The sequence below is a fragment of the Mus caroli genome, chromosome 10 (genome assembly GCF_900094665.2).
Source record: "Mus caroli chromosome 10, CAROLI_EIJ_v1.1, whole genome shotgun sequence".
NCBI lineage: Eukaryota > Metazoa > Chordata > Mammalia > Rodentia > Muridae > Mus > Mus caroli.
Genome location: NC_034579.1, coordinates 72,248,353 through 72,272,035, shown reverse-complemented (window position 1 = coordinate 72,272,035; position 23,683 = coordinate 72,248,353). Strand labels below are relative to the sequence as shown.

Sequence of the window (23,683 nt, the reverse complement as noted above, 5' to 3'; positions counted from 1 at the left end):
GGTTTCTGAGGCAAGGAGCTTTGCTAGGTTCTTGCCTATTGAGCTCTCAGTTCCCTGCCTCTGATCTACAGTCACTATCATCCAAGGAGCCCTGCTTCCTTTCAAGGGGAATGGCGTCTTCAGACTTACCTCGATGTGAACATTTGTCTCCAGGCTTCTCCAGTGGATTTTTTTTCCCATCTTAAAGATGGTTAGAATTCAAGACAGCCAGGCTTTATTTACTCAACTATTCTATCTCCTATACATTCTTTTTTGTCTGGGAAAAGGCCCTGCATCAGTGACACTGTCTGTAACCAAGTATACGGAGGCACGGGCAGCATTGACATTAGGTTAGGCCTGCAGTCAGCTAGCTGTTACAGTGTGTGCAACAATGTATGTGGGTTCTGTGCAAGAACTGTGCCACCTCACATAAGGGACTTGGGCATTGGCAGGGGTTGTTGTCCACTGGGGTTCTGGGACAAGTCTCTCAGATGGAAGGGACAACTGAATTCTACCTTCTACCCTAGCGTCTCCTTACCTAAGCATCCCAATGTAACTTAAAGAAAAAGTTTATCCCTTTATTGGAAATAACATGTTTGACAAAATGGCTTGGTGTGTAAAGGCACCTGCTTGAGTTTGATCCCTCAGGCTAAGACAATGGAGAGAACCAACTCCTGCAAACTGACCTCTGACCTCCACATGCACACGTGCATGTGCAATGTAGTCATTATTCCCCCAGTAAATTTTTAAAAAGTAATTTAAACATTTAAAAAAGGATGTGAACATTCTGTATTCCCCACTCTCAGGTGAGAGATTGCTGACTCCGCTGGTTTCTGTACCTCTCTTCTCCCACATTGTGCCCTTGGCTGGGCTGGGCTGGGCTGGGCTGGGCTGGGCTGGGCTGGGCTGGGCTGGGCTGGGCTGGGCTGTACCGTACCTGGAGTATGGGCCCAGTCTGAGGAGACCAGTGTGCTCATGGTCCTGTTCCTTCTCTGGGTGAGATTTGTGATAAAGTCCATGAAAAGTGTGGAGCCATGCCAGGTGCTGTGTAACATTGCTGGACTTGGCAGGTTCTTCTTCCTTCCTTGTTCAGTTTGGTTTTTTGAGACAGGGTTTCTCTGTAGCCCTGGCTGTCCTGGGACTCACTTTGTAGACCAGGCTGGCCTCAAACTCAGAAATCCACCTGGCTCTGCCTCCCGAGTGCTGGGATTAAAGGCGTGTGCCACCACGCCCGGCCCTTGTTCAGTTTTGAAGCTTCAGTTAGACCCTATTGAAAAGGTTGTTTTTAAGCAAAGACTTTAGGGTGAGGTGGAGAGAACATGGGAAAGGAAGTAAGGAACCTTGGTCCAGAGCTAGCAGGGCTCTTCTTAACATACAGGAGTCACCAAGAAGTTACAATGCTCCTGTTTGCTCTGACAAAAACCTACAAACTGGAGTCATCCAGGGGGCTCCTCAGGTGTAGGCACTTACTGTGTAAGCCTGATGACCCGAGTTCAAGTTCTAGGAGCCACGAGGGATAGACAGCAAAGGGGAGCTTTCTGGAGAGCTGTCTCCTAAGACAAGTCTCCAGGTCCAAATGCTGCTCCTAAAGAGGGTGGGGCCAGGCCTTTGGACTCTCACCAGCTGCTTGGCCTTGACCTGCTGGGAATCACCCTCCACCTCCACTGTACTTGTATGTACTGTGGCCCTCCTTCACAGGCTAACATGAAGTCTCAGGAATGCTGGGCCAGAACCCTTACTAAAGGTTATTAGTATTTTTACCAACGAGCCCAAGAACTCCTCACCCCTTCCCTTCCACGATGGAAGACCCAGAACAAAGAGGATCGGGAAACTCAGCAGGCAATGCCTCTGTTCTTGAGTTTTTGATCTCAGAGCTGTGAGATGTGTTGTCTGCTGCCTGTGAATTCGTCCAGAGTGTTCTGTCACCTGAGTGTCACCTCTGAGGTGACCAGAGTGTCAGATGATACTTTTGCACATGGCAAGTGTATGGTCTGTACCACTAAATCAGGACACAGGTAAAGCCTAGTCCATTACAGAATGAAGGAAAGGTTGTTACTTCGTTCATTCTGAAAAAGCTGTGCTTTTTTTTTTTTTCCCCGTGCAGTGGTTTCCTGTGGAGAACTTCTTGGGGATTCTTACTGTACTGATTTCCCAGATGACTAGCAAGTAAATGAGCAGGATGAAAACCACAGCAGACTTGAGATGGCATCTGCCAGGCCGCACTTGGGGTGTGTGTGTGTGTGTGTGTGTGTGTGTGTATGTATGTATGTGTGTGTGTGTGTGTGTACTTACCTTGCTGTCAGCATACCCTCTGACTGGCCCTGCTGGGGACCTGTCCTTTCCCTTTCCTGTCTAGTGCACAAGGCACAGGAAGGACAAGTGCAGATGCATGCTGTCAGTCAGGACCAGGCAGGCAGCTTTCCAGCACCACGCTAGCCACCATCTCCTGGTGCCCAGATACACCATTTCTCTCCCTGGAGAGCTGATACTGCAGTGTAATCTTCAGGATCTGTTTTTGGCTCATGCTGGCAAAATAAGCAGCTGTGCTAATAGCTCACATCCATTCCCAATCTCCTCTTTACAGTCAATCAAGGCAGGCAGGCAGGCAGGCAGGCAGGCAGGCAGGCAGGCAGGCAGGCAGACAGGCAGGCAGGCAGGGCAGGCAGGCAGGGCAGGGCAGGCAGGCAGGCAGGGCAGGCAGGCAGGCAGGCAGGCAGGCGAGTGCATTCTCTTAAAGAGGACCCTTGGTCTAACAGGTCAACTGTCTGTAGAAAACATTCCCTTTTTAGTTTATATATGTTATGGTTGTGTTGTCATTTCAGGAGAGCCAAGTAGACTTTAGAGTTCTGTTAAAGTTAGGGTGCAAGCTGAATGACAAGCCGAACAGCAGCCTGCAGTCAGACATAAGTCTTCCCAGGCCAGCTGAGCTCCCACCTGATCACCTCCAACTTCTCCAGAGCCAGGACTCACAGGTTAAGCACTCAGTCTGAGTTGGGCTCATGTGCATTTCTTTTTTTTTATTGTGGACGCTCTACATGCATTCGGTGCTGTAAATTCTGAGTGACTGTGTTGGGGCAGAACTTCTCAGGCTTCCTTTCTTGTGTGGGGCCTCTGGCTCCTTTGTGGTATTAGAAAGTAGGAGGCGAATTCAAGGCCAGTCTGGTCTACAGAGTGAGTTCCAGGACAGCCAGGACTGCACATAGAAACCCTGTCTCGAAAAACCAAAAAAAAAAAAAAAAAAAAGAAAAAAGAAAGAAGGGGGCGGGGGGAGACTGGCTGAACTGCTTCCAAGGCAGAATCTGTGAGAGTCGTAGACCGTTGTGGAGGCTCTGTGAAGGACCCCAGTTCAACCATGCAGATTAAGTGCTCAGGTTCCTGAAACTGGTCACTTATTTTAAGATAATATTGCCTAAGAACATCAATATCTTAAACTATAAAGTATATTTTGCCTGTATTTATCTTAAAGCCACATAACTGGTTTTTCTTTGTTCCTGTTGTAGGTGCTGGAGATCAGAATTTATTTACCTCCATTTATCCAACACTTTCCCAGCAGCTTCCAAGAGAACCAATGGAATGGAGAAGGTATAGGCTCTGTGTTTTGGCTGGACTTTCCTTGTAATTCAGGTGCTTGAATGATTAAATAGGGGCTCAAACAGTAGTGCCTCTGCTCTGGAGTGCAGACTGAAACAGTGGCCTCCCCTAGCTTATGGGTCTTTCTCTTTAAGGCTGTTTCATTGTTGTGTTTGTGGTGCTGGGGATTGAGTCCAGCGCTTCACTTTCCTAACCTCTTCTTTTTTTTTTTTTTTTTTTTTTGAGTTAGAATCCTGTTATAGTTCATGCTGGACTTGAACTTGCTATGTAGCCCAGGCTGGCCTCAGACTTGCATTGCTTCTGCCTCCACTTGAGTAGTACAGTAGGGTTACAGGCTAAACCACCACTCCTGAGTCTTGATTCTGTGTGTGTGTGTGTGCGCGCGCGCATATGAACATGTATGTACATATGTTTGTATGTAAGTACTGGGTACCACACCTGCACCTAGAGATTTGGATATAGTGGGCAATCATTCCTCTACTGAGCTGAATTCCCTTTTCACCTTATATTCTTTTTACCTTTATTTTTAAGCAGCATCTCACTGAGTTTCCCAGGATTATCTTGAACTTGTATTGCAACCTAGACAGGACTTAGGATCCTCCTGCCTTAGAAACTTGAGTACTTGAGATACATGGCCTGCCTACCCACTTGTCCTGGATGGAATTTGTTACTATTGTTTTAGACATTAGATGACAGGTTTTTGAGTTAGATTATGTCTACTATATTTGTGCCTGAGAGTGATGTCTCATTTAGCCAGTAATATATAACAAATACTCAGTGCTGGAGAGTGCTCTTTGAAAAAATTATTCATCGTTGGAAAAGGCCCAATGCTGTTAAAGAAAACAGTTGAGCAGATTGATGTTGGGAAGGGGGGGCTAATCCCTGAAAAATGATCTGTAAGGGATGCCAGATAGGTACCTTACTAAACGGCCCCGGAGACACAAAAAATGTGCTCACGAAGCAAAAGGAAGATGATGGGGAAGCCAAACAGTAAAACACCATGGATTTATGTTTCCTGCTCCTGAGCCCCAGTCAGTGAGGGTAAGGGACTAACTAACCAGCACATCTCCAGGGACAGGGCTCTGAAGAGCACCGCAGCTGAGGGATTGACACGAACAGAGATTTCTCTGACATGTGGTTCTAGAGGCCAGGAAGTCTGAGACTGTGGATGGCGACTGCATGAGTATGGGGCTGTTTCCCAGTGCTAGCCTGAGCACTTTTGAAATGGGCTACTTCACAGAGGGCTATCTCAGCACCATGAAGTACTACGGACTAAGTCTCCATGCAGGAACTTTGGAGGACTCAAAAGAGCAGAAGCAGAGAAAGAGGGAGGCAGCAGTCTGGGGAGAAGACAGTCAGATGGAGAGTTTCAGAAACTCCCAGTATAGATAGTCTATGACCATGATAACGTGTGGAACTTGGAATGCAGAACGCAGGGCTGGGGAGGAGGTTAGGAGCAGCTAGACAAGGAATGCCCATGCCTAGAAGTCCCACCTCCTCTGTACAGTGACGGATGCTCCTGACCACCTCTGTGGAAGCCTGGAGGTCCCTTCTGTGAAGAGGTCTAGGGGCTGAAGTCCAGGCACATGAACAGGAGCCACCTCAGTCAGGGTTCTGTGCCCCTGGGCCTCAGGGCAGCTGTGTGGAGCCTGTTGGATTTGGTCAGAAGCCCTGTGGGAAGAAGAAATGTCTCTAGACTGTTAGAAGACCAAAGCAGTAGTAACCTCTCTGGGATGACTGAAGGAGGAGTCCCAGCAAAGCGTCAGCCTGAATAAAAGATTGGCATTTAACGTAGGTGATGTGTAGCTCAGAGTATTTCAAGATAAAATGAAATCATTTACAGAATGGAAATAGATAGTAAACTTTGAAGCCAGCAGAACAAAACAATGCGAGAAGGAAATATGATTAATCTCACAGGCACCTGCAGATAGGAAACCTACAGTATGAGTGTAAGCACAGTTATGGTTAGTGTAGACAGTTTGCTAAACACTGATACTCATAGGAAAGACTGTTACAGAGGGCAGCCGGGGCTCCTATGTGCATGGGCCGTAGGTGGCCGTGCTGTCTGTGGCTGCTTTCTTGGGTTGAAGAGAGGCTTGTACCACTCCTTCATTTGAGCTCTGCAAGCAAAACTCTGTTGTTTTCCACCAAAGTTTTAGTAGGTCACAAAAGCATTAGGGCTTTTGAGAGTAGGAATAGCTTTTTGTCTTTTTGACGGTTGGGACATGTGTTTTCCCTGTGAGCTCAGGGTAGGTTTCCCTGTAAGAGTACTGTTCTCACAGTCCATGGCAGCCTTGCTCAGATTGACCCTTGAGCTGCTCTGCCTTGTGTTCTTGAATAAATGAAAGGCCTTTTGAAGAGTGGGCCTTGATGTGAGAGCTGTTTGTACTAATCCATGCATACTTTCTGGCCAGTTTTGATTCATAATTAGCCCTAGATGTGAATGAATTCTATGTTGTCGCAGCCCTGTATTCCACTCTGTTGTTCAGTTGTTTTCTTGGTGACTTTAAAATCTGTTTTAGGTCTTATGGCCGAGCTCCAAAAATGATTCACCTGGAATCCAACTTTGTTCAGTTCAAGGAGGAGCTGCTGCCCAAAGAAGGGAACAAAGCCCTGCTCACCTTCCCCTTCCTCCACATCTACTGGACAGAGTGCTGCGTGAGTACTGGCTGGGGGGGAGAGCCTGTCGCAGGGGGAGTGAGCTCGTGAGCCAGTCCATGGGCCTGTGCTCTCTCTTGGTGTATATGGCTTTGGCTCCTCTGCCAAACAGGTGGTACTGTCCCTGTTTCTGCTTCATCTAACTGTGGCTTTCCTGGGGAATCCCTGGGCATAGCATGTGAGCTGTGAGCCCTGGTAGCCATAGGGTTTAATCAGCTTGAAGTTGTTCACCTTGTGTTGTCATGACCTTCTTTCCCTCCCCAGGACTTCTCGCTCAGTAAGCCCCATCCTTTACTCAGCTCGGTATTGTGGCTCTCACTTGTGTTTTATAATTGTGTATTCATGAGCCCAGATAGGATTCTCCTGCTCGTGAATTAAGGGGAAGTTCTGAGGGTTATTTCTTCCGCTTGGAGTAATAAAATAAGCACTTGGCAGTGTGCAAAGTACAGAAGTCATTTCCTCTGGGATTTCAGCCTGCTTTTGAGGCTACAGCAGTGTTCTGTAACTCGACAAGACAGGACTCTGAAGGCCTGTGCCTGGTCGTACTTGTACTTTGTTCCACGTATTGTACCTCAGGAATCACAGGCTGTCGGGGATGAGTGCAAGGTGTTGTGTAACAGGCAAGCTCACTGGAGACTGGGCATTTATGGCTCTCAGTGAGGAGGGTCACACAGGGCCTCTACCTGGCATGGCATGTCCCAGAGCTTGAAAAGGAACTCGGATGTATCATTAACCACATACACAGACAGTATAGACCTGATAGAACCCTGCGGCCCTCCCTGAGTTCAAACCCCAGGTGTAGTGCCTCCGCATAGGTAGGATGACCATGCCAGACTTACCCATGAACTTTGCTCTCCATGACCCTCCATCCACAATATCAGTTTTATTTTTGTTTTATTTAATATATGTGTATATGTATATTATATGTATATAGTAGTCCTAGAGATCAAATCCAAGACTTTGTATATGCTAGGCAAATGCATACTGAGATACTGAGATTATTTCAGCCCAAGTGCATTACTTCTTTTCTTTTGGATTATGAGTGGGCTTTCATTCCTTGTGTTTCATATTAGTTTTTTGTGTGTAGGAAGCCTGCTGATTTATATTCACATTAACCTTGGTGAACTCTTTGATTGTATGTATTAGAGGGGCCCTTCTCCCTTTTCAGTTCTTACCTGGTAGAGTTGCTTTCTCTGATGTTAAGATGTCATAGCCACCTCTGCCCTCTCTCATCCTGGCCTTCTTTGTGGGATGTTTTCTATAGTAGTAAGGCTGGGCTCATGCTCACATGAAGCTGACAGCATCCACTCCCATTTGTCTCACGAGTTTAACCTAGGAATGCCCTTTGATAGACAAGGTAGAAGTAACCCCACAGCTTCCTCCATGTGTTTGTGAGTCAGGCTGTCCTATGAAGGCAGGCCTGCAGTCCTAGTTTAGGTCCGTCTTAGTCAGGCTTGCTTTTTCAGCATGATACTGGAGAAACTCACTTCTGCTCTATTCACATAAGATTGCTCTGTATCTTTCTTTTTGTGCTGTCTTTATGAGAGTTAAGAATTGGTACCATCTATTTTTATTTTTATCTTATGTGTTTGAGTGTTTTGCCTGCACGTGTGTATGGGTGCCACATGCATGCTTGGCACCCACCAAGGCAGAAGAGTGGACATTGGGTACCTTGGAACTTGAATTAAGGATGGCTGTGAGTTGCCATGTATGTTCTGGGAAACCAACCTAGATCTCCTAGAACAGCTTAACCTCTGAGTCATCTTTCTAGTCCCCCAATATAATCTTTGAGTCATAAAAGGAGTTTGGAAGTTTCCTGAGACCGTTTGGGTTGCATTGGAGCTGTTGGCTGTAAAACTTGGGGTATTCTGTGAGAATGTGGAGTGGCCATCTTCCTGTGAGTAGTTCCTTGGAAACTTCCTGGATCCCTTCCAAGAAATTGGCCTGTTTTAGCCATTTGTTAATTTTGATAGACTGTGCTGATAAGTTGGTCATTTTAGTTATGTTTTAACATTGTTTCCATTGAACTGTACCAAGTGGAGTTTCTGACCTGGACTCCTGCTCCTCAGCTCTTACCTTGTGTGTTGGCTTTCTTTCCTTGATTAGATTAGTTTGTCAGAAACCCACAATTTAAATTTTTTTTAATTACTTTTTTTTCTTTTTACAGTAACCACCACTCTCCTGGTCTATCCTCCCACAGTTCCTCATCCCATCCCCTCCCATCCTCCCCCATGTCTCTAAGAGGATGTCCCATCCCCCTATCCCCCCACCCCCTACCAGGCCTCCCCACTCCCTGGGGCCTCAAGTCTCTTGAGGGTTAGGCACATCTTCTCTCACTGAGAGCAGACCAGTCAGTCCTTTGCTGTATATGTGTCTGGGGTCTCAGATCAGCTAGTGTATGCTGCCTGGTTAGTGGCTCAGTGTCATGGGAGAGATCTCATGGGTCCAGGTTAGTTGAGAGTGCTGATCTTCTTATAAGGTCCCCCTCCTCAGCTTCTTCCAGCCTTTCCCTAATTCAACCATAGGGGTCCCCATCTTCTGTCCATTGATTGGGAGCTAATATCTGCATCTGACTCTTTCAGCTGCTTGTTGGTCCTCTCAGAGGGCAGCCATTCTAGGCTCCTGTCTGTAAGCACACCATAGCATCAGTAATAGTGTCAGGACCCCGGGCATCCCTTTGAGCTGGACCTCCCTTCCCTCAGTCTCTTCTCCATTTTTGTCCCTGCAGTTCTTTTAGACAGGAACAATTCTGGGGCAGTTTTTTACTGTGGGATGGCAACTCTGTTTTCTACCACATTCATTTCTTTCATTTTCATATAGTTTGTTCTTCTGTTTATTTTTTACATTTCTGAAATGTATATATTTTTATTCTTAAATTTTGATTGATAACAGACCATTAAAGTTATGAATTTTCCTGTGGTTACTACTTTAACTACATCTTGTTTTTCCGACATGGTCATTATTATTGTTGTTGTGTATGTGTGAGAGGTACTGGGCCTCACACAGTATAGGCAAGTGCTGTACCACTCAGCTATCTCCCAGCCCAGTAAATTCTCTCTAGTTTCTGTTTGTATTTACTTATTTATTTTTTCTTTAAAGACAGAGTCTTTAAAGAATTGTGTGGAACCCTCTCTGGCCTGAAAGTTGCTATATAGACCAAGCTTTGAACTCACAGAGATCCTCCTGCTGTTATCTCCTGAACGGAGGATTAAAGATATGGACTAGCACATGTAGCCTTTACTAGAATTACTTAGAAAGTGTTTTCAGGGGCTGGGCGTGGTGGTGCATGCCTTTAATCCCAGCACTCAGGAGGCAGAGGCAGGCGGATTTCTGAGTTTGAGGACAGCCTGGTCTACAGAGTGAGTTCCAGGACAGCCAGGCTATACAGAGAAACCCTGTCTCGAAAAACCAAAAAAAAAAAAAGGGAGTGTTTTCAGTTTCTAGATACAGTTATACCTTGCTAGCTTGGTTGTATTGTGGTCACAAAGAGTTGTTTGTACTATTTCTGCTTGTGTCACTTGGTTTTTCTCTGTGACTCCATTTTTCAGATTGTGATAGTAAAATGTGGGTCCATAAGAGTTGTCTTCCATGTGCTGCAGAGTCCCTTGTGTTATGGCCTGTGTCCTGTTTTCTGTGGTCTGGTGGTGGCATGTTCTGGTCCTCTCTCATACTCCTTGAGATGGGTGTATTGGCAGTATCAGGCATGTGCCTCTGTAGCTAGATTAATTTTTATGGAGTGAAGCGTGTGGTTGCCCAAGATGGTTTCTAGATAGTGTGCCCTACTCAGGAAGGTCTTGTGTCTGAAATAAGAGTTGATCTTGGGGCCAGAGATAGCTAAGCAGTTAAGAGCACTGACTGCTCTTCCAGAGGTCCTGAGTTCAATTCTCAGCAGCCACATGGTGGCTGACAACCATCTGTAATGGGATCTGATGCCTTCTTCTGGTGTGTCTGAAGACAGCTACAGTGTTCTGTTATACATGAAATAACTAAATAAATCTTTAAAAAAAGAATTGATCTTCCCTTAATTTCTTTTGGTAACTCTGTACCTTGTCACTTGTGTTTGGTCTGGAAGCTGCAAGTTATTTTTCTGCAGGTCAGAGTTATGGGTTGAGGGTCTCAGATATCCAATCTTTTTGTCTAAATGAACAGCAAATTGGCATGGCACGATTTTCCTAATAGTCTCCCCCTTTATTAGAAACTTCAATTCTATTCAAACCCTGTTCTGTGTGTACACCGGTGTGAACTTGAGTTCTGTTGATTGTGGTGGGTCAGAGTCAGTGTTTTCCTGCATAGTGTATAGTGTTAAGGTTGGAGGAGAGAGCACAGTGGTGAGCCTCAAAATACTTAAAATGAACTTCTGCTGACACGCATCTTCTCTTCTGGCTGTCACGAGTTTAAGTCGTGCTTTCTAGGATGCCCTGCCTGCCCAACATGTACTTTTTTGCATGCCAGGGACTTTCCTCATCGGGAGGCTGGGTCTTTATATCGTCTAGTTCAGCTTGTGTGGCTGTGATTTTTAAGGCAGTCAATACCTTCTGCTGGCCAGACCCCAGTCACTGTCATAAGAAGCCTTGTGCTCTCAGAAAGCCATGAGGAGGCCCAAGCCATTAGAGACTTACCCACTGTGTTCCATCTCCCAGCTCCGCACCTCACCTTCTGTTGCAGATCTATGAGCACAATAGAACTAAATCACTACACAGTGTAGTGTAAGGTTTTACACCGTGGTGGGTAGTTGGAGAGACAGGAAGAAGGAAGAGAGAAGGGTGGGGTGGGAGGCATGGGAGTTTTGATTGAAGTTACCTTGTTTAATTTACTATTGATTCAAGAAGAATTTAATAGTGGTAAGTTCTCTTGAACCTAGGAGCATGCAGTGAGTTTGTATTCCTTTGTACCTTGTTATGGCCTTAGTCATAACTTGACAGAGGCTTTGCACCATCCGACTCCCCCAGGTCCGCTTAGTTTAGTTCTTGGGGTCATTGTAAATGGTTTCATTGAAATTATCCTAATAAGGATCACCCTTTTTGATTTTTCAGTGTTTGGGTTTTGTTTGTTTGTTTGTTTGTTTTGAGACAGGGTTTCTCTGTGCATCTCTGACTGTCCTGAAACTTACTCTGTAGACCAGGTTGGCCTCAAACTCTAAGATCCACCTGCCTCTGCCTCCCAAGTGCTGGGATCAGAGCTATGCACCACCACTGCCCCGCTTTGTTTTGTGTTTTGAGACAGGCTTTCCCTGTGCAGTTGATGCTGTTTAACTTCAGCCTTGCAGTTCTGCCGTGGCCTCTATAGTATTAGGGTGCAGCATGTACTGTATTAGGGAGTACTGCTTTCTCTCACCACTTGGGTTAGTCCTGGGAGAGAGCAGTGGAGCTGTTTTGAGTTGAGCAGCTTCCTGTCAGCTCCTGTGAGCTGGGACAGCGTGAGGGAGCGGGGTGATCTTCTCTCTGGCTCTTATGTGGAGAATTCAAGGGGCATTGAAGTTGGCTCAGGATTCCGGGCTTCCTGAGAGCTGAGGGTTACTGTGTGTGTGGACAGCTGGCAAGAAGCTAGGGTCCTAGCTGACTAATGACAATGACAGCCTTACGGGGCTTGGGCACAGAGCCCTGACTAAAGCTCCTCCTCGGCTCTTGGGCAATAGCACCCTGTGTGACCTCCTCAGCTCTTCAGCCCTTGGTATCTTATGTCTTTGGGTGCCAGAATATGCCAGTGCTGAGACACCCACTCGGTTCACCCTCTGGCTGCCACAGTGTGTTAAAATGCTGTGATTAGTGGCTCTTTGTTACTGATACCCTCCCTGTTCCTAGAGACAAAGGGGCATTGGGGAGCTCGCCTTCACAGTGACTTATTTATTTTTAGGATACTGAAGTGTACAAAGCTACGGTAAAAGACGACCTCACCAAGTGGCAGAATGTTCTGAAAGCTCATAGCTCTGTGGACTGGCTAATAGTGGTAGTTGAAAATGATGCCAAGAAAAAAAACAAAACCAACATCCTTCCCCGAACTTCTATTGTGGACAAAATAAGAAATGACTTTTGTAATAAACAGAGTGACAGGTAAGTGAGTCTTGCATTTTATCCACTTTGATGTTAGTGATAGCCGTTGACTCAGGCAGTCTAGAAAACTACAGAGGGGTACAGGATCCCTTCCCTAAAACTCTCCTCTGTAATTCCTGGCCTAGCAGTTCATCTCCAGGTGGACAGCCTAGGGGGAGAGGCTTCTGGGCCAGGTGGCCCTGGGGAAGATCAGTCCTTGAATAGGGTAGAATTCCCCAAGTAGTTTCTTAACTGGGGGACACGCATTTCTGTTTATAGTCCACTTTTTAAAAGTTCCTGGAAGGAAGTTGCAAAGCAGCAGCTTCATCCCTTCCTTGTAGTGTCTTACTGCTCCTCTGCTCCTGCTGGGACTTCCTCTCCTTAGCACTGCAGACACAGTTGACCAGGTGGCTGTGTGCTGACTCGTCTCAGAGATGCCCTGGTGCGACATACTCTCATTCCCATGGTCATTGCCACCAGCGGAGGGTCCCCATACTGCAAGAACCTATAAGAGTGCCACCAGCCTGCTTTGAGGACCTGAGGGAGGTGTTTGGGGCCAGGGCTGGGCTGGGAAGTAGAGCATGTATGAATTGAGTGGGAAAGTAGCCCAGAGCAAAGCGGTTCCTCTGCGTCTCTTCAGAACACTGTCATTTTCTATGCAACATTGATAGCTGCTTTTGTCACTTAGTACATTGGGAATTTTCTGTGTATGTCCCTGTCCCATTATTGCTAGTGAACACATAATAGGGCAACACATCCATGTACAGTTCACACACAGAAACCTCGAGGACTGTTGGGCTCTTGTCTGCTTACTGTTCCTACAGACATCGTCCATGTCTTTCCAGCCCAGATCCTGTGAATGTCCTTAACGACTTCCTTAGAATCTGCTCCTTAAAGGGAAGTTGCTTGGTTACAGGTTCTGTCCATTCTTCACACCTTTGGCAAAATACTGCTGAGTCAGATGCTAACTCAGGAATTGTCTAAGATGGTGGTAGCATCGAGGTCTTTCTGAGGCCCTCCTCACATGTGCCCCTGTTAGCAGCTGCTCTGGTCTTAGACACTACTGTACTCCTGATCAGTGTTCATTCCTCACATCTCTAGCTGTGCTGGGCTCTGTCTTTTTTTTTTTGGTTTTTCGAGATAGGGTTTCTCTTTATAGCTCTGGCTGTCCTGGAGCTCACCTTGTAGACCAGGCTGGCCTCGAACTCAGAAATCCGCCTGCCTCTGCCTCCCGAGTGCTGGGATTAAAGGCGTACGCCACCACGCCCGGCTGGGCTCTGTCTTTTTAATCATGTGAACAGATGATGACGTAGAGAGCATGGGAGTTGAAAGGCCTAAGGAGGTACTAGGGAGTAGTAGTGTCATGCAGCATGGCCTATGTACGCAGCGGGCTGCTGAAGGAAAGCCCTGCCTCATGCGTGCTGTTGCGTTGTAGGTTTCCATCCTGCACTGTGAAGGCTATGGGAGACTGTGCTGCTGCTGCTCAGCAAGGGTGTTGGCAGCTGTAGCTCCTGAGAGTGCCATGGGATAGGTGCTGAGCTGGCAGAATGCAGTGCCTGTTGGGAGGTGACATCAGGGGTGACTGGCCCTGGGCCTCTGCCCTTCTGAGAGGGATCAGTGCCTACTGGGTAGGTGATGGGAGGGATGGTTTTTCCATGCTGCCTCACCTTTTGGTGTTGCATAGAGGCTGCTGTCTCCTGAGGGTGTGTGTTAGAGCACAGGGTGGGTTCATCTCACTGTTTGCTAGCAGCTTAATAAAATGCTTATTAAGGAGAACTATTGATGCCCATTGCATCCAGATTTTAAAACCATTTCTGAGGTTAGGTTTATTTACATCATTGGCACAGTCTCCTTGCATCATACCTGTCTGTCAACTGTATCTGTTTTGCTTCTTAATGTTGTCCTTACGGTTGAGGTGTGGTGGCAGAGACATACTATGGGGACAGCCAGGGCTCACTGCAGGGGCCTCCCAGGATGTACTGCTGTGATCATGGCGTGGGGTTAGTGAGGGATTAATGTCAGGTGAGCTACTGAGTGCTGGAGGAAAGAGAAAGTATGGCTGCTCAGTGACCCAGACTGGAGCATGAGGGGTGGAAGCTGGTCCTGCGGCTGGGCCTGGACCTCCCATGTCAAGCTGAGATAGCTTGGCTTCATTCTGTCAGCATAAGGAGCCTGTGAGGATGGGGGTTGGGAGCTGAGGGTGGTGTGACTCCTGTATCACAACCGGCCCTGCAGGTCCACCCCTTTTCAGTCCCACTCTGATTCCTGTCCGTTCGGCAGACTTTACTAGAAACCTTTGCAATGCCAATTAGCTGTTAACTGTCTGGGCCCCTCCCTGACGATTGTCACTGATTGAAGACAGAAAACAGGGCAGGCAGTTGGGGGTTTGGAAAAGAGGCTCAGCCAAGCAGGTGTTTTATGCCCCAAGAATTTCCCAGAATGCCTTTCATGTCTCTGCAGGTGTGTTGTGCTCTCTGACCCTTTGAAGGACTCTTCTCGAACTCAGGAATCCTGGAATGCCTTCCTGACCAAACTCAGGACTCTGCTGCTCATGTCTTTCACCAAAAACCTCGGCAAGTTTGAGGATGACATGCGGACTTTGAGGGAAAAGAGGACAGAGCCAGGCTGGAGCTTCTGTGAATACTTCATGGTTCAGGTACTGGCCTCCTAACTGGATGAGGCAGCTCTCGGGCTGGGTCCTACTAGCTTTTGGAGCCAACCATGTAGCTGACAGAGTGGGTGTTACCATTTCTCAGCTGTATGCAGAAGATGACCGTGATTTCTGAAGGTCCCCTGCTGCCTTGGCGCTCACCACTGCCTCACCCTGTTCTGATCATCGGGCTCGTCTTGGTTTTATTTGGACACAGTGACTTCTGAAGTCTTCTGTGAGTTAGGTAGAGGTGCCCAGGAATGGGTGTGCTGGTTCACCGCTGTCCAGACACTGGGGTTGAAGGATGGGTATCTGGGAACATCCCATGGCTCTCAGGAAAGGATTGTGGTAAGCTGGTTCTTTGCTAGAGTTTGCCAGATTATTTAGGCTTTTGAAATTGTTATTTACAATCAGCCTTTGGTTTTTGAAAGGAAAACTTTTGAGTGTACAGAAGGCATGTGGGTGGGGTTCCATGTGCTGTGGAGCAGCAGTAGTGCAGGCTCAGAAGTCTAGCTTCTAGGGCTCCCTGCTCTTTTCACCATCCTTGGACCAAGAAAGCACACACTTCCTGCTTAGATAGCAGTGTGCCCATGACTGGAGAAATGGCATGTTTTCAATAAATGGAAGTCACATTCAGATTAGAAATTTGTTTTTATCTCTCATTCTGGAGCATCTGTCTAAGAGATATTAGGAAGCTTTGGGGCAGGAGAGGGGATTTGAGTGTGTTAATCATTCTCTGTGTGACTGTGGACACCTTTCTGATGGCCCTGTGTCCTCACTTTTGAAGCTTAGTAAACTTAGTCTGGGAATTACAGACAAGGAAGGGGAATGCTAGGTGAAGATTGCTGCTGGATTTGGGTGCAGGTCATTTTGAACTTCTGTGACGGATGGGTGGGTAAATGGATGGGTCCATGGATGGCTAGGTGGATGGCTGGATGGGCTTTGTAGGCAGGTGGATGTGTGGGTGGAAGGATGGATGTGTGGTGCAAAGGGAGAGAGAGAGAGAGAGAGAGAGAGAGAGAGATTAGTGAATGAATAGATGAACACATGGGTAGAAGAGAAGATGGGTTGATGGATGAATGAAGACAGATGGCTGGAGTGGTGGCTGACTAGTTAGGAGCACTTGCAGAGGACCTGGGTTTGGTTTAACCACCAGCACGGCAGCTCACAGCTGTCTGTAACACTACCTCCAAGGGGAAACTGACACCTTCTTCTTTGGACTCCTTAAGTGAAACACACATATGAATAAGTAAGGGTTAGGTGCATGTAAGGGCTGTCTAGCTAATAGTACTGTACAGACGATGATTTCAGAATTTGAGAATGGTACTACAGTTATATGAGGTGTTAATGTGGTAGGAAGCTGACTAAGAGCTCAGTACAAATCACTGTTTTCTTGGCAACATTTCTGTAAGTCTAAAAGTAATTCAGATTAAAAGTAAGAAAGCAATGTGGAGTGAATGAGGAAAGAACCCAACAAATGCCATGCCGTGCGTGGCATGGCTGAGGGTGTGGTGCTCATTACAGGAGCCTACACTGTTGTGTACTGCTGCCTAGGCAAGTCTCCTGGCAGCCTAATTCTCAGACAGACCGTGAAGAGAGGTTACCAAGGCCATGGAGGGGATGGTCAGGCTGTGTAGTAGCGCAGATTTGTAACTTCAGGGATGGAAAGGTTATGGGTGTTACTTGTGCAAATGTGAGGGCGTAGACTGACGCAGACCAGCTGGGCGTGTAATCTGCGTGTTGGAGACTGGTGGTGGGAAGATGGTAAGTCTGAAGCCAGCTTGGGCTGCATTGTGAGAGCCTATCCTGAAAGGAAGAACAAATACTACAGTTGAAAAAGATTAATTTATTGCAGTGTTCAGCATGCAAAGCACTTGATTTAAAAGGGGACAGGGGGAGGTGAGGAGCATCTATCAGTGTCTGTGAGACACTTGTTTGCCAGTGTTCTCAGAGGCAGCAAAACACACACTGGAGAGGTCCTGTGCTTCGAAGGTTAAGCCAGCTGCTCCCTGTAGCTAGCGTCTATCTGGGTTATGGGTATCAGCTGAACTCACTGCCTAGTTACTGTGCCAGGAGCATGCAGCGTTTGCAGGCAGGAGTATGAGTTTGTCCTCTTACAGAAACCCTGCCCAGGGAATTTATTATCCACATAAAGAGCCAGATGAGGAACCCAGACTTCTGCTCAGCCTAGCTACAACTGGGAGAGATGATGAGGCTGGAGACTGTGTTCCTGATCCCTCTTCAGTGAGTGCTGTCTGGTGCTCCAGCCTGTAGGAACACTGACTGTAGCCACATGGAGTGAATCTGAGTGTGCAGCATTACACACACGTTTGTCTGCATCAGTGTGGATTTACACATGTTTGTCCTCTTGGCATTTGCTTTCATATAAAATGATAGAAATCAGAAGAAAAAAAAATTCCACAGGCATCTTTGTTATTTCACATTGTGTTGCACACACAAGTGCTAGCTGATGTCATCCATGATTCTCATGAGCTTACTGTATGCTGGTCAGAGTGGAGAAGGAAGGTATCAACAGCCAGTGCAGGAGCGCTAGGGCCTCCAGCAGATGCCTCACTGAACATGGGGCACAGACAGTCTGGGGGAGGCCAAAGAGTAAGCTATGTGGAGATTAGGAGTGAACATTCTAGCTCAAGAGACTAGGCAGCCGTGTGCCTGGGAAAGCAAGAGGCTGGCTCTGAGGTACCACTGGGACAGGTATCCCTGTGACCAGCTGTGTCCAGTGCTGCTGGAAAGCTAGGCCTGGTCTTGTTTTTCCTTCTCCTTTCTGTTCTCCGTCCTCCTATGTGAGCGAGTCCTGACGTGGTGTTGTGGAGGCTTGGTGATCACTGGCTCTGCCTCTTACACAGAACCGTCTGCCCTCCATTGCTGATGTGGCTCTAGGAGCTGACTGGTGTCTTTTGGTGGCAGGAGGAGCTTGCGTTTGTCTTTGAGATGCTGCAGCAGTTTGAGGATGCCCTGGTACAGTACGATGAGCTGGATGCCCTCTTCTCACAGTATGTGGTCAACTTCGGAGCTGGGGGTGAGTTCGTGTTTCAGCCACCATGCTGTTGCTCAGCGGTCTCCCTCTCCATTTCAGCCAGTCTGTTTGTTCTACAATTTGTTGTTGTCATTTGTTGTGTTTTATGCAAATTATCAGGGTCTTCGAATTCCTATTGGAAATAAAGTGAGAGATAATTAAGAATTAGTCACTGTCACTTTAGAAGATTTCTCAAGTAGTGAAAACATTTACAAAGCTCCTTTCTGACAGTAGAAGTCCTTCCCCTCTGTCTGCAGGCATCAGGATTCTTTCTGTGAGTTCATTTCCTGTGCCCTTCATCTTTCAAGCACTTAAATGGTATTTTAAAATTCTTCTTTTAAAATTGCTAAATTAGCACAACGAAAACACACACAAAATAAACAGTTGAAAGCTGGAGGATGTGTCAGTGGGTAAAGTGTCAGCACTAGGCCAGTGTGCTTATTTGGGTATGCCCAAGACCCAGCTCTGATCCCCCACAGCTCTCCAGGGCAGGGCAGGGCAGGGCAAGGAGTGCTTGCTTATCACCCTTTGGCAGGGACTCACTGGTCAGCCATCTTACCTAGTCGGGAAGCTCTGGGTTCAGTGGGAGACTCTACCCTAATAAAATAAGTCAGCAGTTGAAGAAGATACCCAGTGTTGATCTCTGGTCTCCACATGTACATGCACATGTGTGTACACACTCCACACATAGACACAACAATAAAAGAATTGCTAGTCACATGTCCACGTACACATATGTGTTCACACACAAACAGGTACGCATAGACATAACAATAAAAGAATTGCTGGTCATCCTGTTTTCATTGTTTATTTAGATAGAAACACTATCATATTGTTGAGATTCTTAGAAAAAAATTTTAAGTTATGTGTGTGAAGGAAGGCTTTAGATTCCCTGGAGCTGGAGTTACAGGCAGTTGTGAGCTAACCTGATGTGGGTGCTGGGAACTGAACTCAGGTCTTTTGCAAAAGCAGCAAGAGCTCTTAACTGCCGAGCCACCTCTCCAGTCCCCGACTGAGATGTGTTTCTCTTCCTTTCTTGTTGGCACTGTCATGGGTCCTCTCTGGGCTCCCTCCGGAGATCCTTGCAGATCCAGTGCTAGACTGTGGGCTGTTTTCTCTTTGCCCACCCAATCCCTGGGCTGAGCTAGATGTGTTTTTAAGAGCCTGTCACTATGTCTGAAGGAAGCAGCAATGTCCGTGGTACAGCCAACTGTATGTAGCTCCGCTGAGGACCCGGAGAACAATGAGTTACTAGGACAGTTGGCATTCCTGGGCCTGCCCTAGTTCTGAGATGGGTCTCGCTCACTGGCCTGTACTCCAGGGCAATCCTTAGGTAATAGTTTGGATGTCTGACTCTGCCAATAACCAGATACCAATCTATAGCCAAAGTAAAACATTTGTTAGTTAAACTATTGGAATTAGAAAGGCCTACTGTTTCTCACATTTCTTTCCTTTTAAAGATCTGCTTGCTTTATGGTGTTCTGCTTGCATGGATGTCTGTGGGGGTATCAGATCCCCAGGAACTAGAGTTACAGACGGGTGAGCTGCTATGTGGGTGCTGGGAATTGAGCCTGGGTTAAACTGCAAGAGCAGCCAGTGCTTTTAACTGCTGCACCATCTTCCAGCCCCTCTCACATTTATTTTTATGTTACATATCCATATAATCCATATAATAGACACATTTTTTCTTGACTATAAAAATCTTAAATTTCACACAATTTCTTTTTTTCCCCCTTGGTTTAAAAATAAATGTAGGTCAATTTAAAATCTAAAACTAACCCCAGGCCAAGTTTTGTAGTTGAATGAAAGGATTACTTCAACATGGACTTCTGGGGGGGTGCCAGGCAGGGCTCTGATACAGTTAGAGTCGCTACAGCCTCCTCCCTGTTCCTCCATCCTGTCCTCTGGTTCCTCCACTCATGGCTGGTAGGGGAAGCTCTGAGTAAGCAGAGGCAGTACCAGGATGGTCAGGAAGTCACTGTGCCCACTGACATGGAGCTGAGGTGCCCACAGTTCTACAGCCTGTGAGCATCAAGGTGGCTGCCCTACTCATTGTATACATGCACAGGACCTCCTGGGCGTGGTATGATGCTGTGTACAGCCACCAATACAATGATCTACATGAGTGTGCTTGTGGGAGCCTCCCCATCTCAAAGCACTGGCTGACTGGTGGGGGGGTGGCTTGTGGTTAGCTGGTTGGAAAACTGCTTGCTCCTGCACGAAACCTTGAAGTCTTGGGCAGGAGCTTTAGTTAGGTGAGGTGCCTGCAGTCAGCATCTTTCATGATGTGTGTTTGTTTAGATGGTGCCAACTGGCTGACTTTTTTCTGCCAGCCGGTGAAGAGCTGGAACGGACTGGTGCTCCGCAAGCCTATAGACATGGAGAAGCGTGAGCTGATACAGAAGCAAGAAGCCACTCTGCTGGACCTGCGAAGCTACTTGTTCTCCCGCCAGTGCACCTTGCTCCTCTTCCTACAGCGGCCCTGGGAGGTGGCTCAGCGCGCCCTGGAGCTGCTGCATAGCTGTGTGCAGGAGCTGAAGCTCTTAGAAGTGAGTTGGCTTCTCCTCCCACTCACCTTCTTCTGGGAAGTGTGGGACCTTATGGATGTGTGAGGAAGCCAGTGAGTGGTGGGTTGAATTGTTATCTGTAGTGATAGAAAAATCTTAACCCTGTAGAGACTAATTCACCTAGGGGATGCCGATCTCTTCACTGCCTGGAGGCATGCCCACAGGAGTCACATGGTAATCCAGTGACCTATTCACCTAGGAAATTCACATGTGCATATATATAACGTTAGGTCCACAGCACCATTTCTCAGTGGAGACTTCCAAAGTGTTTGACCCAGAGCTATAGGTATTGTTATATAACCTTCATCATCCACACCCAGGGGCATCCCATGCCCTGCTGCAGGCTTCCCAAGGAGTGGTCATTGTGAGGTCCTGATGACATGTAGAGAGTCATAGAAGTCACATTACCCTTGCTGTGGCCACAGCTGACTGAAGCAGCTTAGAGGAACACTCTTGGTTCACAGCTTTAGAGATTACCCTGGCAATGACCATGGTGGAGGCTCCTCACACCTCAGAGAGTCAGGAAGCAGAGAACAAGCTAGCACTGAGACCAGTCTGTAGCCTTCAAGACTGTCCCTAGTGGCCTACTTCAGCAGCAAGACCCCACCTCCTAAAGGGAACAGTCTTCCACATAGTGCTGCCCCTGGAGGAAATCTTAGAACGTGAGCCTGTGGGCAACAGCTCAGCTTCAAACACAGGGGTAATTTGCTCCGTTAGCTAAGACGTTGGTTTGTCAGTATTTCATAATACAGTAACATTTTTGTATACCCATAATATTAAATGACAGGCCCAACATGTTTTTGAAATAATCTTAAAAGATTTATGCAACTTGTATGACAAGAGTGCATGCATGTGGCTGTGGACCTATTGCTTTCCACCTTACTCCTTTATGGCACTCTCCTGGGGCTGGAGAGATATTGGCTCAGCAGTTAAAAACACTGGCTGCTCTTCCGGAACTTTGATTCTCAGCACCCACATCGTAGCTCTTAACTATCTATGATTCTAGTCCCAAGAGAGCCAATGACCTCTTCTGCTCTCATTGAGCACCAGGCACACACATGTAGCTTATAGACATATACAGACAAAGCAAAACACTCATTCATGTACTGTGGTTAAAAGAATTTTTAAAAAACAAACAAAAAGACATGGTCTCTCACTGAACTAGAAATTCACCATTTTGGCTAGGGTGACTGGTTAGTGAGCTCGCAGGATCTACGTGTCTCCATCCCACTCCCTCCCGTTGCTGAGGTGACATGGTGTGAAGGTATGCCTGGCTATGTCTGTGGGTCCTGGGCTTTGAACTCAGGTCCTTGTACTTGCATTGGAAGCACTCTTGCCATTGAGCTGTCTCCATGGCTCCCTCTTTTTTTTTAACCTAATTATTTTTTACCAAATTACTTTTCTTACCTTAAATATGTTACCAAGTAAGTAGAGTAAATAATCTTCCACAATGAAACATGATTCTTCTGGACACCTCTGGTGACACTGGCAGGGACTCTGCCTTAGCTCTCTCTGTACTGCCCTGTTCCAGATGAATCTCTTGTTCCCCCAAGAGGTCTTTCTTTCCCCAGTGTCTACCAGGGGAGATGGCACCTTAGCCTCGGCTCACAGACTTGCAGCCTGGAGTGATGATAGTTCCTCTTAGTGAGGAGCCTCCTGGTTAGGTGAGGGTGCTGCCATCCCCAGAGGGCAAGCTCTTTTGGGGTCTTAGTGCTGCCCCCTTGGTGTGGTCTGCTTCTGATGAAAGCCATGAGACTCTGAGGGAACTTGTTCTGTGCTCTATGCAAGTGAGTAATCTGACCCTTGAGAGACTGGCCATGCTGTCATCCAAAGCAATTCCAAGGACACTCCTGGTTCAGGAGTCTGTCTCATAAGGACAACATGGCCTACACACAGTGCAGAATTCACTTCTGTTTCACTTTAAGTAGAGCCAAGTAGCTTGTCTGACCAAAACTAAGATATCAGCTGCAGGATAACCCATGTCAGTCATCAATGCTGGACATATTCTGTTTCACAGATTGGGGCAAGGTGTGCTTTAGGTTGATTGTAATGGGTATGTGCTTTCTTCTGCTGTCACTAGCTATGGTGACAGTAACTGCTTTTCCCTGCTTACTTTTCTGGATGATGTTCCAGGCACCTCAGATGTTGTATGGAGTCTATTGTGCATGCTCTCGTGTGCATCTGCCTAAGCTACAAGAATTCTTTAATTCTAGTACCACTCTACCTGCTGTAAAGCAATCATCTGTCATTGTTGAATGTCATTGATGTCCTTTTTGAATAGTCTATTCCTAGTGTGACCATACAGTCACCTGAGGTCTTGGTACTCCCCTTTAGATAAATATAACTAGGCCTCATGCCAAGCCAGGTGATAGTTAGCTTTTCATAGGTGTGTGTGTGTTATATGAATACTTGTCTGCATATATGTCTGTGCACCACATGTATGCTTGGTGCCCTTGGAGGCCAGAAAAGAACATTAGATACCTGGGGCTGGGTTACGGTTGGTCATGAGACACTGTATGAGTTCTGGGAGTTGAACCTAGATTCTTTGGAAGAGTAGCAAGTGCTTTAACCTCAGAGTCAACTCTCAAGTTCCCATCGGTTTTTCCTAATAAGAGATTAAAATTAGGTAGCTGAAAATTGTACACTAGCTAAGTCCTTTATAATCACCGAACACATGACTCAAAGATATATTTGTATACAGATCACTCCTGTCTGTGGCTTGTGATAGGTTACTGCTCTCTCTGGTTGTGGGCTATGTCCATGTTATACTGTCTGAGAGCTGAAAGCTATGGGTTTGTGCTTACTGCATCCTCATGTGCCTGTGCTTGCACTCTCATAGGTCTCTGTCCCTCCCGGTGCTCTGGATTGCTGGGTCTTTCTGAGCTGTCTAGAGGTGTTGCAGAGGATAGAAGGTTGCTGTGACCGGGCCCAGATAGACTCCAACATTGCCCACATGGTGGGGCTGTGGAGCTATGCCATGGAAAAGGTACCTGCCACTGGATGAAGGGTCTGCGTTGTCTAAGGGTGCCCGTGTGCCACAAAGCACAAGCAGTTTCTTTAGACTATCGTGGGTAGTCTCAATGTCCTCACAGTGAGTCTGGACACAGCCATGGGGTCAGAGATTTTTAGTTCTTGACACTTCTTCAGCAGATGGCAAGTAAGGCAGTGTTAG

General features: G+C 46.9%; 1 protein-coding gene across 1 annotated transcript in view; it reads left to right on the top strand.

Annotated features, from left to right (window-relative positions):
- Positions 1-23,683, top strand: part of Trappc10 (trafficking protein particle complex 10) — a 58,778-nt gene that overhangs the window by 10,280 nt on the left and 24,815 nt on the right. Inside the window, exons 2-8 of the mRNA XM_021174541.1 lie at positions 3,480-3,561; positions 6,093-6,228; positions 12,082-12,278; positions 14,718-14,913; positions 17,836-17,947; positions 20,246-20,493; positions 23,351-23,497. Of these exons, the coding sequence (XP_021030200.1) occupies positions 3,480-3,561; positions 6,093-6,228; positions 12,082-12,278; positions 14,718-14,913; positions 17,836-17,947; positions 20,246-20,493; positions 23,351-23,497 (1,118 nt within the window). The remainder of the gene's footprint in view (positions 1-3,479; positions 3,562-6,092; positions 6,229-12,081; positions 12,279-14,717; positions 14,914-17,835; positions 17,948-20,245; positions 20,494-23,350; positions 23,498-23,683) is intronic.